Source organism: Callorhinus ursinus, unplaced genomic scaffold (genome assembly GCF_003265705.2).
Source record: "Callorhinus ursinus isolate GAN/ISIS: 27379988/994484 unplaced genomic scaffold, GSC_fseal_2.0 scaffold31, whole genome shotgun sequence".
In the NCBI taxonomy this organism is placed as follows: domain Eukaryota; kingdom Metazoa; phylum Chordata; class Mammalia; order Carnivora; family Otariidae; genus Callorhinus; species Callorhinus ursinus.
In genome coordinates, this window is record NW_027397093.1 from 12,337,994 (window position 1) to 12,356,573 (window position 18,580).

General features: G+C 36.2%; 1 protein-coding gene across 2 annotated transcripts in view; it reads left to right on the plus strand.

Moving 5' to 3' along the window:
• P4HA1 (prolyl 4-hydroxylase subunit alpha 1) overlaps positions 1-18,580 on the plus strand; it is an 82,700-nt gene that overhangs the window by 26,666 nt on the left and 37,454 nt on the right. For both annotated transcript variants that reach the window (XM_025850483.2, XM_025850482.2), the window contains exons 6-8: positions 12,188-12,427; positions 15,147-15,343; positions 18,016-18,192. In XM_025850483.2, coding sequence (XP_025706268.1) covers positions 12,188-12,427; positions 15,147-15,343; positions 18,016-18,192 — 614 coding nt within the window. The remainder of the gene's footprint in view (positions 1-12,187; positions 12,428-15,146; positions 15,344-18,015; positions 18,193-18,580) is intronic.

Consider the following 18,580-nt stretch of genomic DNA (forward strand, 5'->3'; position numbering starts at 1 on the left):
TCCTTGTCATTATTAGCTGGAGAAATATGTTACCTGATTTCCTCAGGAAGAATATACAGTGGGATGAGTTACTTGTTAGGATGTTTTCTTGCTCATTTCTCTTTATTTGGGGTGACTATCAAGTGGCAATGCTAACCACGGTACAACAATATTAAATAAAATTTCCATTAAGTTGGTACATAATTCCATCATTTTCTGTTTCTACTAATATACATTATAACAGTTCTGATAAGATCATAACCTTATCTTTAAAAATTGGTTTCTGGTATGGAACATCAATTCATTTAATAGATATTGATTATATATATGTACCAACCATTCTGTTAGGTTCTAGAGATACAATAATGAATAAGACCAATACAGCTCTTGCCCTTAGAGTACTTATAGTCTTATGATATAGTATGATGAACACCTGGGTGAGGATAATTTAAGATACCATGAGAGCATGGTATCTTAATTCTGTACTTGATAAGAGGCATAACGTAAGACTTCCTGGAAGACACAACATTAAAAAAATTTGGGATATAATAGATAAGGAATTAACCAGGAAAATGTAGAAAAAAGTGGGCATGAGAAAAGTATTCCAGAGAGAATGTGTATAAAAGCTAGAGAGGAAAGAGTGTATTATTTCAGATATCTTAACAAGTAGTTTGTTCAAGAGGTGAGTGTATGAGCGGTGGGAATGGGGGTTTGGTTTTGTGAGTAGTGAGAGATGAGGCTAGATAGGTCAAGCAGAAGCCATCTTTTGAAGCGTATTGTAAGACATGTGGAGGAGTTTGAAATCCTCTGAGTGCAGTAAGGAACCATTGAAAATTTTAAATAGGGAAGTTATATGATTTTCATTTTAGGAGTATCATTCTGACTGCAGAATGGAGATTGGATTGAGATCTGGGGGTAGGGACAAAGCATTCAGGGAGGAGGTTGTTATAAAAATTTAAGAGATGATAGTGGTAGCTAATAGGTATGGAGAGAAGTGGGTAGGTTATCAAGCTGCTTAGGAGGTGTAATGGTAGAATTTGATGTGGACTTGATATGAGTTTTTGGCTTGAACAGCTATATGGGTTCCATTCAGCAAAATTAACACAAAAGAAGCAGGTTTGTTGTGTATGGGGATAATAAATTTCATTTGGTTTACTATATTTCTTTTTGTTTAAAACTTTATTATCTTTCCATCAAAATGGCATTGAATATTATTTAACCCTGAATTTGCTGTGTTTAGTCTTGGAAATTCATTGGGTTCCCTGAACACTTTGCCTTTAATCTAGAAATCAGTTGGTAAGACTTTCATAGAGAATGGCTGAAAATAAGACACACTGAGAATATGTGCAATTATTGTCATAATTTTTAAAGATTTTATTCATTTATTTGTCAGATGGGGAGAGAGAGAGAGCACAGCAGGGGGAGCAGAGGCAGAGGGAGAAGCAGGCTCCCTGCTGAGCAAGGAGTGGGGTGTGGGACTCGATCCCAGGACCCTGGGACCATGACCTGGGCTGAAGGCAGATACTTAACTGACTGAGCCACCCAGGCATCCTTGTGTAATTATTTTTCATTAGGACAATATTTATCCTTTCTCAGGCACTTTTTCTCCCTTTATTGACTTTTCTTCCTCTTCAAGTCACTGTTTTGCATTCAGTTCTTACTGAATTTTCCTTTCATGCAAATTCCTTATAAGTAGAGTCCCTCAAATTTTCGGGTGCCTGGGTGGCTCAGTTGGTTGGGCAACTGCCTTCGGCTCGGGTCGTGATCCTGGAGTCCCGGGATCGAGTCCCGCATCGGGCTCCCTGCTCGGCGGGGAGTCTGCTTTTCCCTCCGACCTTCCTCCTTCTCATGCTCTCTCTCTACCATTCTCTCTCTCTCTCTCAATAAATAAGTAAAAATCTTAAAAAAAAAAAAAAAAAGAGTCCCTCAAATTTTCTAAGCATATCATGTCCTTAAGCGGTCAAAATAACAATCATGGAACACTACATCAAAAACTAATGATGTAATGCATGGTGATTAATATAACATAATAAAATAAAATTAAAAAAAAAAACACTAGAGTGAAATAATACAGTTTTTACGCTTTTCTTGTTCTCTAAACCTTTTTCTGTTACAATAAAAACTCCCAAATGTGTTTAAAGGCCCCTTGTGCACCTTTCCTTCCTTTCTCAAGGTAATGACTATTCTGAACTGATTGTATTCGTCTGTCTTTTTATACTTTACTACATATATTGTTGTGTTTTAAAATTTTAAATAATCTGTGTATCTTTCTGCAGCCTTTTTCATTCAATTTTTTGAGTAAATTCATCTAACTGCTGTATGGCATTATATGACAGAATTGATTTATTTATTCTTTTATGCATGGATAGGCATTTTGGTTATCTCCAATTTTTTGCTATGTCAAACAAGATTTCAGTAAACATCCTTGTTTTTTTTTTAATTTATTTTTAAAGATTTTATTTATTTATTTGACAGAGACACAGCAGAGAGAGGGAACACAAGCAGGGGGAGTGGGAGAGGGACAGGCAGCCCCATGACCTGAGCCGAAGGCAGACGCTTAACGACTCAGCCACCTAGGCACCCCAGTAAACATCCTTGTTGTGTATTCTTTTGCTCATGTAGTGTCATGCAAATGTTTCCTTAGGGTATAAGAAGTCAGGCTGTATGTTTCTTCAGCTTTACCAAATGTGGCCAGATTGTTCTGCAGAGCGGATGCACGAATTTATACTGTTACCAGTAATGTATGAAGAGTTCCCTTCTTTTTTTTGAAGATTTTATATATAGAGAGAGAGTGTACAAGCAGGGGAAGCGGCAGGCAGAGGGAGAGGAGGAAGCAGGCTCCCTGCTGAACAGGGAGCCTGAAGTGGAGCTTGATCCCAGCACCCTGAGATCATGACCTGAGCTGAAGGCAGACCCTTAACTTACTGAGCCACTGCAGTCTTTGTTTTAAAGTCTAGTTTATCCAATATAAGTATTGCTACCCTGGCTTTCTTTTGACATCCATTTACAAGATATCTCATTCTCCACCACATTCAAAGTAATTATCCATGACATGTATTTATTGCCATTTTATTACCTGTTTTGTCATTGTATCTGAAGATTTTCTCTGATCCTTTCTTTCTCTCTCATGGTTTTCTTTAGTGATATATTTGGATTTCTTTCTCTTTATTTTTTGCATATTAGTGGTTTCTGGTTACCATTAGGTTTGTATATAACCTCTTCTGCATATAGCAGTCTTATATTAAGTTGATGGTCATTTAAGTTCAAACCTCTTCTTTACTCCTCTCGTCCCCATGTTTTGGGTATATGGTGTCATGTTTTATATGCTTTTATTTTGTGAGTTCCTTAACTGATTTTTTTACAGGAAGATTGATTTTTACTGCTTTTGTGTTTCCTACCTTTATACTGTCCCTTTTAGTCTCCCCTTTCCACCCAGAGTCCCTTTAATATTTCTTGGAGGGCTGGTTTAGTGGTCATGAACACCTTTATTTTTTGTTTGTCTGGGAACTCTTTATCTCTCCTTCTATTCTGAATGATAGCCTTGCTGGATAGTCTTCTTGGCTGCACATTTTTCCCATTCAGCACTTTGAATATATCATGCCACTCCTTTTTTTTTTTTTTTAAGATTTTATTTATTTGGGAGAGAGAGCAAGCGAGAGGAAGAGAGAGTGAGAGTGAGAGCGAGCACACAAATGGGGAGAAGGGCAGAGGCAGAGGGAGAAGTAGACTCCCCGCGGAGCAAAGAGCCCAATGCGGGGCTCGATCCTAGGACCCTGGGATCATGACCTGAGCTGAAGACAGACACTTAACCTACTGAGCCACCCAGGCGCCCCATATCATGCCACTCCTTTCTGGTTTGGAAAATTCCTGCTGAAAAATCTGCTCATAGCCTTATGGGGTTTCCATTGTATGTAACGCTCTTCTTTGGTATTGCTGCTTTTAATCTTTTTTGTTTATTACTATATTTTGTCAGTTTAGTTACAGTATGTCTTGGTGTGGATCTGCTGTTGTTGATTTTGTTAAGCGTTCTCTGTACCGTCTGGATCTGGATATCTGTTTCCTTCCTCAGATTAGGGAAGTTTTCAGTTATTATTCTTCAAATAAATCCTCTGCCCCCTTTTCTCTCTCTTCTTCTGGGACTCCTATAATACGAATGTTATTACATTTGATGGAGTCACTGAGTTCCCTAAGTCAGTTTTCGTTTTGCATAACTTTTCTTTCTCTTTTGTTCAGCTTGATGACTTTCCATTACTCTGTCTTCTAGGTCATTAATTTGTTACTCTGTTTCTTCTAGCCTGCTGTTGATTGCATTAAGTGTGTTTCTCATTTCATTTATTGAGTCCTTTATCACTGTTATTCCTTATTGCTATGTTAGTGGCCTCATTGATGTCTTCCACTGTCTTCTCAAGTCCACTGAGTATCCTTATGATCATTGCATTAAATTCTCTATCAGGCATGTTACTCATATCTGTTTCACTTAGATCTCCAGTCATGACTTTGTCTTGTTCTTTCATTAGGGACAGATTCCTCTGTCTTCTCATTTGTCTGAGTCTCTGTGCTTGTTTTTGTGTGTTAGGAAAGTCAGTTACATCTCCTGTTCTTGGGGTAATGGCTTTATAAAGAAGAGGTTCTGTAGTGCCCTGCAGTTTTGTGTCTTCTGTGCTCCAGGTCCTGTTGTGTCTCCAATGTGTGCTGTATGCACTCAGCTGTTTTGTCCTGGCCACTTTATTCTTCAGGCCACTCATATGCACAGGCTCTCTTTGCCTGTTGTGGGCAGTGTTTAGTCCCTGGCCTAATGTGGTGAGTTTTAACTAGGTGTGCTCTGGTCTGCTCATGAAATGAGACCTGTTGCTGCCAGCACTGGAACCGAGGCCTTGCAAAACTCCCAGGTTGGGAGATGTGGTGTTGGCAGGGGTTTGGGCTAATCTTCTGGAACTGGGGCAAGTGTGACTGAGAAGGGTCGTTCTTCCGGATTCTGGGGGTGGGGGTGGGGTGCAAGCAAGTAGCAAATACTGGCATTGAGCTGATTCCTGCAGGTGGCTCTGTGTTTATGCTGAGGGGCATGGGAGGGAAATGGTGTCTTGCTAGTTCTTTTGTATACAGAAGGGTCTTTCCAAGAATGCTGCTTCTCTGGGACATGCTTTGAGATGAGCAGCTAACCTCCTGACATTGTTCCCCAGGTGTTCTGCAGATTGCTGTTTCAATGCTGCATGTACACAGGCTGTTTGCCTTGCCTATTCTCCAAAAGCAGCCCTAATGTCCTCTGAGCTCTCCCAAAGTGAAGCACACTGACCTTTAAAACTCTATAGGCTTTTAGTCCTGCTGGTTGCAAGAACTCACTTAATTCAGGCCCTCTCACTTTCCAAGCCAGTTGTTACAGGGATTCCTTTTCCCCGCGTGCTCCCCTCTGTTCTAGTTTGTATCCTCCCACCCAACTGCAGTGGCCATGATCCCTTTTTTTCCCAAACCACCTCCCTGCCTTGATGTGGCCTCTTCTCTACCTTTAGTTGTGGAGTTTGATCTGTCAGTCTTCAGATCGATTTTTGGGGTATTTAAGATGATTTGATAGTTATCTAGTTGTATTCATGGGACGAGGCAAGCCTAGGGTCCACCTACTCCACCACCATCTTTCCCTTCCTGCTTCTTAGAACTGTGTGTTCAAAGGGAAATGTCAGGTAAGTAGTATTTATTTTTTATTATCTAATTTTATTATTTTTTCACATATTTGTCATTTTCTTTTTTGTTAGTGTCAAAAAGGGTATTATGTGATTTCCTTTATAAAGCATAAAAAGAGCCCTATGGGACATGACTTTCTCCTTCTTAATGTTGTTTATAAAATTTCTTATTATGGAAAATATCAAACAAAAAAATAAAGGTAGTGACATAATGAGCTTCCACGTATCCATTACCCAGCTTCAAAAGTTTTTAACACTTCACTATTCTTGTTTTCTACCCCCTGCTTTTAGTTATTGTTAATGGACTATTTTAAAAGCAAATCCTAGATTATGATGTCATTTTATCCATAGATAATTAAATATGCATATTTAACTGATCAGTCAGGTCTTTTTTTTTTTTAAATAACAATCACTTACTATTATCCAGCCTAACAAAGTGACAGTATTTCCTTTATATAATTTAATACCCAGTCAATACTCAGTTTCTCTAGTGATCTCAAAGGTATCTTTTTACAGTTGTACATTTTGGTTTTTATCTCTTAAATCTATTTTATTATCCTCTCTTCCCCTCTTCCCCCCGCCCCCATTCCATTGATTAAGTTGGAAAAACCTGGTTATATATCTTGTGGAAGGTACATTTTGGAGTAGCCTGATTTTTTTCTTTTGTGTTAATTTCTTCCTGTAACTCCCGTGTTTCCTACAAACTGGTTAGAGCTTGAGTCTGAATTAGATTCAAGTTTTTTAATTAACTACATAGGTGGCGCTCTGAACTTTCTGTTGAATTGCATGACCAGACACCTAACATCTCATCACACTTTTTGTGTTAGTGATTGATGAGTAGTTTTCGGTGGTGGGAGACTGATAAGTCCATATGAAGTTTTCCATGAGTTTCATCTAATTGTTTTGGCAGACTTTGATGATCCTTGCCTAGAACTATTTCATTAGGGGTTGAAAAATGGTGATTTTTCTTATCCCATCATTCCTTCTACTTTTATTAGCTGGAATTCTATCATTAAGAACTTTCTTTCAAGAACCATTTTGTTACCCTGAACTAGAGTTTATATATGAAGGGCAAGATAAATCCTTGATTGTTTTTCTTGTATCAATTTTCAGAGTAATGAGTTGATGTCATAATAACTTCTGGTAGTGACCAGTGATTTTTATCTGAAGTATCATTATAAACTCATGGATTTTTTATATATTTTTATATTTCAATCCATTATTATTAATCATTTGATGCCCCGTTATCCTATTTGAGGCCAGTGGGATCCTCTTTAGATCGGCTAATTTGTCCTTTTGAAATGATCCTATTATTCTTTGTTATTAAGGAAATTTAAGTTTTGGCAGTTTTTTTCAAGCTTATCTTACGAATTTCTACCCCAAAGCAGGAAGAATCAGGCCTTGATATAGTGAACCTTAATTCTTTTTAATGGGGAATGACATTTAAGGAGTGGAGTGTAGCTAGGTTCTAAGGATGTCTATTGCTATTAAGTTTGTCATTGATTCTAGGTGTTTTCATCGAACAGAGTTAGGAAATATGTGAGTTTATGTTAATTCCAATTCAAATGTAAGATTATAGGGTTTATATATTTATATCTTTCATGTTGAAACTCTTGCTTCCAATGACATTAAACATAATTAGATTTTTGTATTATCCTGTAATAGGCCTAAAATAATTTCAGAATAACAGTACTTATATTATTAACAATATTAAGGTTGTTGAATGCAGTTTGTTTCTTTGCACTTTTTGTCCTTAGAATATATGTTAGATTGGATATGATTGGTTAAAATATTGCTTGAAAAACACCTGAAGTAATTCATTTCTTTGGGGTGCTTATGCCCTCAATGTTGTATAGTTGGGTTTATTCATTCCAGTATTTTTTCTCCAGTTTTAAGGGATTGTCCTCTTTTTATTATTATTGTTTTTGTTTGTTTATCTAGGAGTGAAATGGCTGGGTTGTATGGTAGGCATATATTTAGCTTTTAAGAAACTTCCTAATTGTACCATTTTACATTCCTTTCATCAGTATGATTTCTTCTACATTCTTTAAACACTTGGTATATTCAATCTTTTTATTTTTTTATTTTTTTTAAAGATTTTATTTATTTATTTGAGAGCTAGAATGAGATAGCATGAGAGGGGAGAGGGTCAGAGGGAGAAGCAGACTCCCCGCCAAGCAGGGAGTCCGATGCGGGACTCGATCCTGGGACTCCAGGATCATGACCTGAGCCGAAGGCAGTCGCTTAACCAACTGAGCCACCCAGGCGCCCTATTCAGTCTTTTTAATCTTAGCCAGTGTAATGGATACATGGTGGTATCTCATTGTTTAATTACATTGTTATATATATGTTACAACTGATGACTAATGATGTTGAACATCTTTCCCTGTGTTTATTGGCTAGTCATATCTATTCTTTAGTGAAGAGTCTAAGAATTCTCTGTATATTTTGGATATAAGTTCTTTATCAGATAAATGTGTTGTGAATATTTTTAACCAGTCTCTTGTCTTTTTATTTTCATATTAGTGCCTTTCAGAGAGCAGAAGTTTTAAACTTTGATAAAGTTTAATTATCAATATTTTATTTTTTAGAGGTGGGGGAGGGGCAGAAGGAGAGAGGGAGAGGGAATCTTAAGCAGGCTTCACACTCAGTGCAGAGCCCAACACGGGGCTTGATCTCACAACCCTGAGATCATGACCTGAGCCAAAATCAAAAGTCAGACACTTAACTGACCAAGCCACTCAGGCAGCCCAATATTTTTTTCACTTATTGATAGTGTTGTTGGTGTCAAATATAAGAAATCTTTGTCTCCCCTCAGGTCTAAAATATTTTTCTTGTGTTTTTTTTATCTAGAAGTTTGATAGTTTGAGATTTCACATTAAGATATAGGATACATTTTGACTTTGTATGTGGTAGGCAGTAAAGATTGATGTTTATTTTCTTTTAATATGAATTCTTAATTTGTTGAACAACATTTTTTTTAAATGTTTTTTTTTTTTAAGATTTTATTTATTTGAGAGAGAGAGAATGAGAGATAGAGAGCACGAGAGGGAAGAGGGTCAGAGGGAGAAGCAGACTCCCCACTGAGCAGGGAGCCTGATTCGGGACTCAATCCCGGGACTCCGGGATCATGACCTGAGCCGAAGGCAGTCGCTTAACCGACTGAGCCACCCAGGTGCCCTTGTTGAACAACATTTAAAAGACTTTCCTTTCTCCATTGAATTGCCTTGACATCTGTCAAAAATCACTTGGTCTATTTCCTGCCTCAATTCTGTTCCATTGATTTATATGTCTACCTGTAAATAATATCAAGCAGTCTGAACTACAGCTTTTTAAAAAAATTTATTTATTTGAGAGAGCGCAAGCCCGAGTGGGGGGAGGGGCAGAGGAAGAGAGGCAGAAGTAGACTTTCTGCTGAACAGCGAGCCCAATGCAGGGCCCAGTACCAGGACCCTGGTATCATAACCTGAGCTAAAGGCAGACACTCAACCACTGAGCCACCCAGGGGCCCCTGAACTATAGCGCTATAGTAAGTATTAAAATCAGGCAGAATAAGTCCTCCAGCTATGTTCTTTAGTAAAATTGCTTTGGCTAGTCTATATTTCCATATAAATCTTAGAATCAGCTTGTCAGTTTCCAAAAAAAAATGCCTGTAGGAATTTTGATTGGGGTTGGGTTGAATCTTGCAAAGAATTAGGGCAGCATTGTCATTTTAACAATATAGACTTTTTCTAATCCATGAACATGTTATATCTTTCCATTTATTTAGGTCAGAGAAGTTGGGGTAGGAGACAAGATATTTTGACATTCACGTTAAACCACCACGAGTGGAACAGTTACTGTTCGACTATTGATGTCAAAAGTTGGAAAAATCTCTCCCCTGCCTCCTTTTTCCCCTGCTCTTTGGCCCTCCCCTTTCTTAGTCTGTGTCTTTTTCACTGAAAGCAAATTTATCACAGGCTTAGTTTTTAATTCCTATCCTATCTTTCTCCTATTCAAAATTTTATATTGTTTTGGTTTCTAAATATCTTTTTTTTAAATTTAATTTTATTATGTTAGTCACCATACATTACATCATTAGTTTTTGAGGTAGTGTTCCATGATTTCACTGTTTGTGTATAACACCCAGTGCTCCACTCAATACGTGCCCATGGGTTTGTTTCTCAGGTGCCCTCAATTTAACATTTTGACATATTTCTGTCTAGATCTTTCTGGCTTTCCTATATGGCATTTGCAATAATCTTTCTTGGGCGCCTGGGTGGCTTAGTCGGTTAAGCGTCTGCTTTTGGCTCAGGTCGTGATCTCAGGGTCCTGGGATTGAGCCTGTGTTGTCGTTGGGCTCCCTTCTCAGTGGGGAGTCTGCTTCTCCCTCTCCCTCTGCCCCTCCCCTCCGCTCGTGTTCTCTCTCTCAAATAAATAAAAATCTTAAAAAATTATCTTTCTTAATGTAAAATGTTGTTCCATTATATTAACATGTTGTCCTATGCATTTCCTTACTTTTAGTTTATTACAGTTTTTAGCTATATTTGGTTCAGCTACAAAACTTGTTTAAACAAGGTGTTTCTTCCCCAACCCCTAGTGCTAAACTCAAGAAGATAATTGAAAAATAGTATCAATTCATAGGCATAAAATTATTACTCTAGTTTCATATCACCAGATGTCTTAAGAGTAAAGTTACCAGTTTATGACTCCCTCCCCTATTAAATTTTGCCATTTTATGGTATAATATGACACAGAGTTCTGGAGTAATACTGTGCAGGTTCCAATTCTGACTCTTTGCTGTGTGACCTTTAGCACAGTAGTTAATCTGTCTCTACCTTAATTCCTCATCTGGATTGCTTTGAGAATTAAATGAATGACAAATGCCTGGCACATAGTAAGGCCTCAATAAATGTAGGCTGTTGTTTAAAAATATTTTTCTTCAGGGTTGTTTTAATTTCATATTTGCTTAATGATTAGACTATTTTTCCACTCTTTCATTTTTTTTTTTATTTCATGTGAACTGTCAAATATCCTTTTTTAACTTTTTTTTTTTTTTTAAAGTAGGCTCCACACCCAACGTGGGGCTTGAATTCCTGACCCTGAGATCAATAGTTGCATGCTCTACTGACTGAGCCAGCCAGGCGCCCTTGTCTCCTTTTCTTAAGACAGAAGTTTTACTTCACAAACCAGTTGATATAGCAACACCAAAAGCCTGACTAAGGATTAAGTTAGACTTCACCAAAATTAAAGCTTCTGTACTTTAAAGTACACCGTCAAGAAAGTGAAAAAACCCATACAGTGGGAGAGAATAGGTGAAAATCATATTTCTGATCAGAGACTTGTATCCAGAATATGTAAACAACTCTAATAAAAAGAATCAAATTTTTAAATGGGCAAAGGATTTAAGAAGACATTTTCCCAAAGATAATACATAAATGGACAATAAGCACGTGAAAAGATGCTCATCATCATCATCATCATCATAAATACTACTTTCTCCCCAGTAGAATGGCTGTAATAAAAACAAATGGACAACAAGTATTAGTGAGGATGTGGAGAAATTAGAACCTTCATACATTGCTGGTGGGATTGTAAAATGATGTGGGTACCTTGGAGAACAGTTTGGCAATTCCTACAAATATTTAAGCATAGAGTTGCCATGGGACCCAGCAATTCCACTACTACCTATGAGTAATGTAAACAAATGTCCACTCAGAAACTCGTACATGAATGTACATAGTAGCATTATTCATAAAAGCCAAAAAATTAGAAGTAACTCAAATGTCCCACCAACTGATAAATAAAATATAGTCTCTCCATACAGTGGACTGTTATTTGGCAATAAAAAAGATGCTACAACATGAATGAACCTTGAAAACATTATACTGAGTTGAAAGAAGCAGTCACAAAAGACCCTATTTTACATGATTCTGCTTATATGAAATAACCAGAATAGGCAATGAGTGGTTGTCTAAGGCTGGGGCAGAGAGGGGGAGATAATGGGTAGTGACTGCTAATGGCTATAGGGTTTCTTTTTGGGGTGATGAAAATGTTCTAAGATTAGATTGCGATGTTGGTTGCACAACTTTGAATATAATGTAAACTATTGTATTCTTTAAATGGGTGAACTTTATGGTATGTAAATTACATATTAATGCTGTTGGAGGGAAGGGGAAAGGGAAGGAATCAATTTACAGGTCCGCCTTTCTTCCTGTCCATTCATTTTTTGCCCAGATTATTGGTTAGGAGTAAGATATGTCTCCTATGGTGATTCCTGCTGTGCTAGAAAATTGCATGCTTCAACTTAATTGATGTTTCATTTTGGTATGTTGACTGATAATTGAAGTCTTGGGTTTTCTAGGTCCACAACCCCTATTAGTATGATTCTTACCATGTTTCATTACCTTGTAGAGTGTTCCTTTGTTCATAAATTTAGGATGATTCTTGTTCAGAAGGCTGTTATAAAGTTCAAATGAAAGTGAGATAGCACTTTGAAAGCTGTATAGTCCTAAATAAATATTTCTAAAGTTCTCTTTATTTTCTTTCCACAGGAGTAAAACACAAATCTTTTCTAACAGTTGAAGACTGTTTTGAGTTGGGCAAAGTGGCCTATACAGAAGCCGATTATTATCATACAGAACTGTGGATGGAACAAGCACTAAGGCAGCTGGATGAAGGCGAGGTTTCTACCATTGATAAAGTCTCTGTTCTAGATTATTTGAGCTATGCGGTATACCAGCAGGGAGACCTAGATAAGGCACTTTTGCTCACAAAGAAGCTTCTTGAACTAGGTATGTTAATTTGGCCTAATTCAAGATTATGTGTGTGTGCGTGTGTGTGTGTGTGTGTGTGTGTATGTGTATTTGAAATATATTTATATATATATATCTCATGATAACCATGATATATAAAAGTGCCAAGCTGTATCGTAAGATAAATATATATATAAAATTCTGATATATGACTATATATCTTGTCTTATATATGTAATGATAAATATATATAATTCTGATAATTGTAATTCTGATAATATAATTCATCATATAGCTTTGGTACTTTTTTTTCTTTTTCAAGTCTTTATTTAAATTCCAGTTAGCACACAGTGCAATATTAGTTTCAGATATAGAATTTAGTGATTCATCGCCTACACACAACACCTGGTGCTCACCACAGCTGCCTTCCTCAATACCCATCACCTGTCTAACCCGTCCTCCACCCACCTCCCCTTCAGCAACCATCGGTTTGTTCTCTGTAGTTAAGAGTCTGTTTCTTGGTTTGCTTCTTTTTTCTCCCCTTATGTTCATTTGTTTTGTTTCTTAAATTCCACGTATGAGTGAAAACATATGGTATTTGTCTTTCTCTGACTGACTTATTTTGCTTAGCATTATACTCTCTAGTTCCGTATATGTCATTGCAAAGATTTCATTCTTTTTTATGGCTAATATCCATTTTGTACTTATTACAAGTCAAGAGTCTATCTGTTAGACAAATTTTATCCTCTATCCACTGAATAAATGGCAACTCATTTTTCTCAGCTAATGGTACTACAACAGTGGCTGTGATTCTCTGCTGTGTACTCTTCGGGAACTTCAAAATTGGACCTAACCTAACTAGCTCAGTCAAAAATGTTTATTTACCATGTTGTCATATTAAATATTAACCAGTTTCCTTTGAAGAATGTTTATGTTTTATTGCATTTCATATTTAAAAATTGTGATTTGAAATAAATAGACAAAATATATTTGTCATATTCAAATGTTAGATAATGTGATATCCTATGAGGATTTGATCACTAGTATTTTGAACTTGTTTCTCTAAGTATGATCCAGAAACCATGTGCATCAAAATTACCTGGATACATATTAGAAATGAAAAATTCCTTGATCTCCACCCCAGACCTACTAAATCAGAATCTCTGGAGGCAGAGTTGTATGTTAATACATTCAGGTGGCCTTTGGTATATAATGAAGCTTTAAAACTTTAAAAATTAATATTTTTCTGAACAGGTTAATATGTGTATGTTAGAAGAGTCAAATAGTTTTAAAAGATTGGTCATCTGAAAATGCACTTCTGACGGGTTATTTCTTGGTTGAGTGAATTAATAAATTGAAATACTAGTTCAAGTACCCCTTTTTTCAGTATTTTGTAGTGATTTTTTTCCTCCTGACTTAGAGTCATTATAGGAAAATTTTAAAAACAAAAAGATATGGAAGAGTCATCCATAAGGCAATCACTGGACGATACCCACAAATTTTGTTTCCTTGTAGTATATACTCCCTTCCTTGCACATATACACTTTCCCCTTTCTTTTACAAAATTAAGATCATATTGTATATTACAACATATATTGTGAGCAGTTTCTTAAAGACACATTTACAAATCTAAGGCTAGATTTCCTAATCACTTCAGTTAATATCACAAGTGAAGTTTCTATATATTGTTCTGTCTTTGTTATTTGTGTGTGTGTGTGTGTGTGTGTGTGTGTGTGTGGTGGTGGTTTGGATTTTTTTTTCTTTCTCCCGGATGGGTGGAGTAGTCCTCTTTTCCCCTACTAAAAGATAGCTTAAAATGATGACTAGCAATTCAGAGGCAGTTAGTGGATTCTGGCTTATTTGAAAATTATAGCTTTAGTTTCTCTTTTTCCATCTCAGAATTTTGGGACTGAAATTCTCTCAGCCCTCGGAAGTAGGCTATGTTCTGCATTTATAATGTATCTGTGGTGAATGTTGCTTTTGAACTGCATACACTGTCTTCCCCATGATGATTACATTTCAGTTTCAGAAAAATCTTTAACATTGCTTAAAATAAGTAGAATGAGTAATATTTTAGAATTTTTTTTTAAGATTTTATTTATTTGACAGAGTGAGAGAGAGATCACAAGTAGGCAGGCAGAGGGAGAAGGAGAAGCAGGCTCCCTGCTGAGCGCATGGAGCCTGATGCGCGGCTTGATCCCAGGACGCTGGGATCATAACCTGAGCCGAAGGCAGACACTTAACCAACTGAGCCATCCAGGTGCCCCTATAATTCATTTGGCTGATTAATAATTTCTCAAAGTAGAATATTTGCTACTTTGAAATAAATGGCTGATTCCTTCTCCAGAACCCTTTTTATATAGGGTGACTCTATGTGATTTACTTTATAGCTATTATTTTGGTACAATAATTTTTAAAAAAGATTTTATTTATTTAGTTTGAGAGAGTATGCGCAAGCAGGGTGGGAGTGGCAGTAGAAAGAATCTCAAGCAGACTCTGTGCTGAGTGTGGAGCTGGAAGCAGGGCTCATCGCACAGCCCCATATCAAACCTGAACTGAAACCAAGAGTTGGTTGCTTAACTGACTGAGCTACCCAGGCACCCGTGGTATAATAATTTTTATTAGTGCCTCCTTTCACTCTCATAAGTATCCTGGTTTGGAAGGTAAATTATATGGTCCTCTTTTTTATATTATTATATTCTGATGCTTGAATGACTGTAAACTTAACCATGGTCATGCTTTCTTTCTTATCCAATAGATCCTGAACACCAGAGAGCTAATGGTAACTTAAAATATTTTGAATATATAATGGCTAAAGAAAAAGATGTCAATAAGTCCACTTCAGATGACCAATCTGATCAGAAAACCACACTGAAGAAAAAAGGGGCTGCTGTGGATTACCTGCCAGAGAGACAGAAGTACGAAATGCTGTGCCGTGGGGAGGGTATCAAAATGGTAAAGTGGAAAAGCCAATTGTGTGTGTGTATGAATGTGTGTGTGTGTTTGTACATAGTTCTGGAGAGAATCAGAGTTCTTTTATATTTAAGCCTATGTGATAAAAATTAGAATTAACTGTTAAAGTATTACAGTATGCCACGTCAACTTATTGTGGGTGTCACACTTAATGTGCTCCAACGATTAGTAAAATAGCTTTAGAATAAAGCTGTTGAATCATTATGGCCATTTTGTGTATTTTTGGTAATATAACTCTTTGCATAGGCCAAAAGAGGCTTGTTTTTATAAGATGAAGGATCAGATAGTTTAAGGGAAATGATAAGATTTTTTCTTAATTTTAATGCAAAAGGTATTTCTGCAGTCTTAAGCGGAAATAATATACCAGCTTAACCCATCCTGTAAAACAAAGAACTCATCTATACAGTAATCTTTTGTGGCTTTGCTCCTAGTTGACCTTGACAGGATTGCTTAGTGAAATGTGTTAGTCTATTTAAGAAATACTTAAAATGCAGAAAGAGTTTCCACAGATTTTGGCTTTAACATTTATTTTTTTTAATACACAGATGTGCCTATAAATATCCTTTTCTTTATTGTATATCTATATGTATTTATAACTCAGAGTACTAGTGTTTCAGGGTGTTAATAGATAAAAGACTACAAACAAAAAAGTTCAAGTCTGGGGAACATAGCTTTTTGTTCGGCCTCAGGACTTTTCAGAGCCTTTTTATGATAATGTACAACATGGATATGCTATACATTGCTTCCCAATATTAATGGATAAAGTATGGAACCCTTTTTTTTTTAAAAGATTTTATTTATTTATTTATTTATTTGAGACAGAATGAGAGAGAGAGAAGAGGGCACATGAGAGGGGGGAGGGTCAGAGGGAGAAGCAGACTCCCTGCCGAGCACGGAGCCCGATGCGGGACTCGATCCAGGGACTCCAGGATCATGACCTGAGCCAAAGGCAGTTGCTTAACCAACTGAGCCACCCAGGCGCCCGCGTGGAACCCTTTTGTATGGAATATCATGTGGTACTAGTTTTCAGTTGAATGCAGGCATATGTCGAAGGAATTAGTGAATCTTTGAAGTAAGTACTTTTAAGTGTAAACATTTGAATAGTGTGTTAAGTTTTTCTCTGCTACTAATAAAGTCAAGCTGGGCTGTACATTTTGATATTGATGACTTTTTGATAATTTGAGGACTTACTGTTGACAGCTTAATTTCTAACAGCAAATGCGTAGATCATATCTATGTTGACACTTTTGAGAGCTAAGTTTATGGACTCCTGGAAGAATATGCTTACTTTTGCTTTGGGTGCTAATGAGTAAATACAAGGATAATAACAGTCTGATAGACTCACGAAACATATTTTTTAATTTCACAACTAAATATTTTATTACATATCTTTTGAAGATACTCAAAAAATAATCAAAAAACTATTGTTACACCTAAAAAGGTGCACAATATTTCCATAATATCATACATCTAGTGTTCAAATTTCTAGTAGTAAGCAGATTTTTTTATTGCCTTTAATAAATATTAAAAAAGAAATCAAAATAGAACCATAGGTATAAAACAGAAGTCTGCTTAATTTACCAGTGTGTTGATGTGACACACACATGTCAACTCTGCCCAAAATTAAGGATCATCTTTACTCTCAGAGTAGTTAAATTCACCTCATCATTGTATCAAAGACTTATAATAAATAAATCTTTAGATTTGACTCTAGGTAAATAAAGTACATGGAGAATAAACATGCATCATTATTTGTCTTAGGATGTTAGCTAATAATTAAAACAAAAACTAGGGGCACTTGGGTGCCTCAGTCAATTAAGCATCTGCCTTCAGCTCAGGTCATGATCCCAGGGTCCTGGAATGGAGCCTGCTTCTCCCTCTCCCTTTGCTGCTCTCCCTGCTTGTGCTCTCTCACTCACTCTGTCAAATAAATAAATAAAATCTTTTAAAAAAACAAAAACAAACAAAAACTAGTATTATTTCTATTTCATATATGGTATACTTGTTTAATCAAGAGAAGAATCAGCAATGGATAATTTATTAGTTAATATAGATTGAAAGGAACATTTATTTGTTTTGTCCATCACTCTATTTTTAATAGTCATCAATAAAAGCACCTGCCTTCTTTAATAACTTATTTTCTCTTTTTCAGAATTACTCATTTTCATCTTTGCTTTTTAAAACTAACTAAATTTATTTATGCTGCAAGCATCTAACTGGGAGGTATTTAGGAAAACCTGGTGAGGTTTAGTTTTATTTTTCCTTTTAAAAACTTTTTCTCTGGGTGCTTCCCAGTTACTTTGTGAAGTTTGGAGCAATGCAGGTCATTCATTTCATATTTTCATAAATATTTCATTATTTCTTTCATATTTAGACACCCAAACTTTATTTTGATGAGACACAGGTTAAAAGTGAAACCGTATCTTTTTTCTTATTTAAGGCCTAGCATCTCTCCCAGAAAATAATCATTAATAAAACTTTTAAATCCTGAATGTCCTATTTGATGCAAAATACTTGCAGAGTACTGTCTTTTGTATATTCTTCCATCAATGCTCTATACGCAAGCATGATTATTATTTCTTTTTTGCATAGAAGCAAGCATTAAAACTATTATTACTCTAATATGTTTATCATTTTCTTAACTTTATGTTTAGACTCCTCGGAGACAGAAAAAACTCTTTTGCCGTTACCATGATGGAAACCGGAATCCTAAATTCATTCTGGCTCCAGCCAAACAGGAGGATGAGTGGGACAAACCTCGTATTATTCGCTTCCATGATATTATTTCTGATGCAGAAATTGAAATTGTCAAAGATCTAGCAAAACCAAGGGTAAATAATTTTTTTTCTTTTTTCTCTCAATTTACTCTACCTGTGTATTAGTTTTGCCTTTGCAAGATTACAAAAATGATAATTGATATGGCAGTAACCCCAGAGATAGTTTTAGATACTGTTGTCACAACATAATGGAATTGGTAATAAGCTCTATTTATACTAGTTTTTCCTCAGTTTGTTATTAACACAAATAGCATACCTTGCAACTGGGTTTTAAACACTAAATTATGAAAATCATAGATGAGATTTTTTTATTCACACTGATTTTATTCACAGATGTTTCAGCATCTTCCTGAAAAAGTTTTGTATGTATTTTCAAACGCTTTAGTCTCATAGGCTAATCAAAGACCAACTTTCTCATATCTTCAATATTTTTATCTGAAAG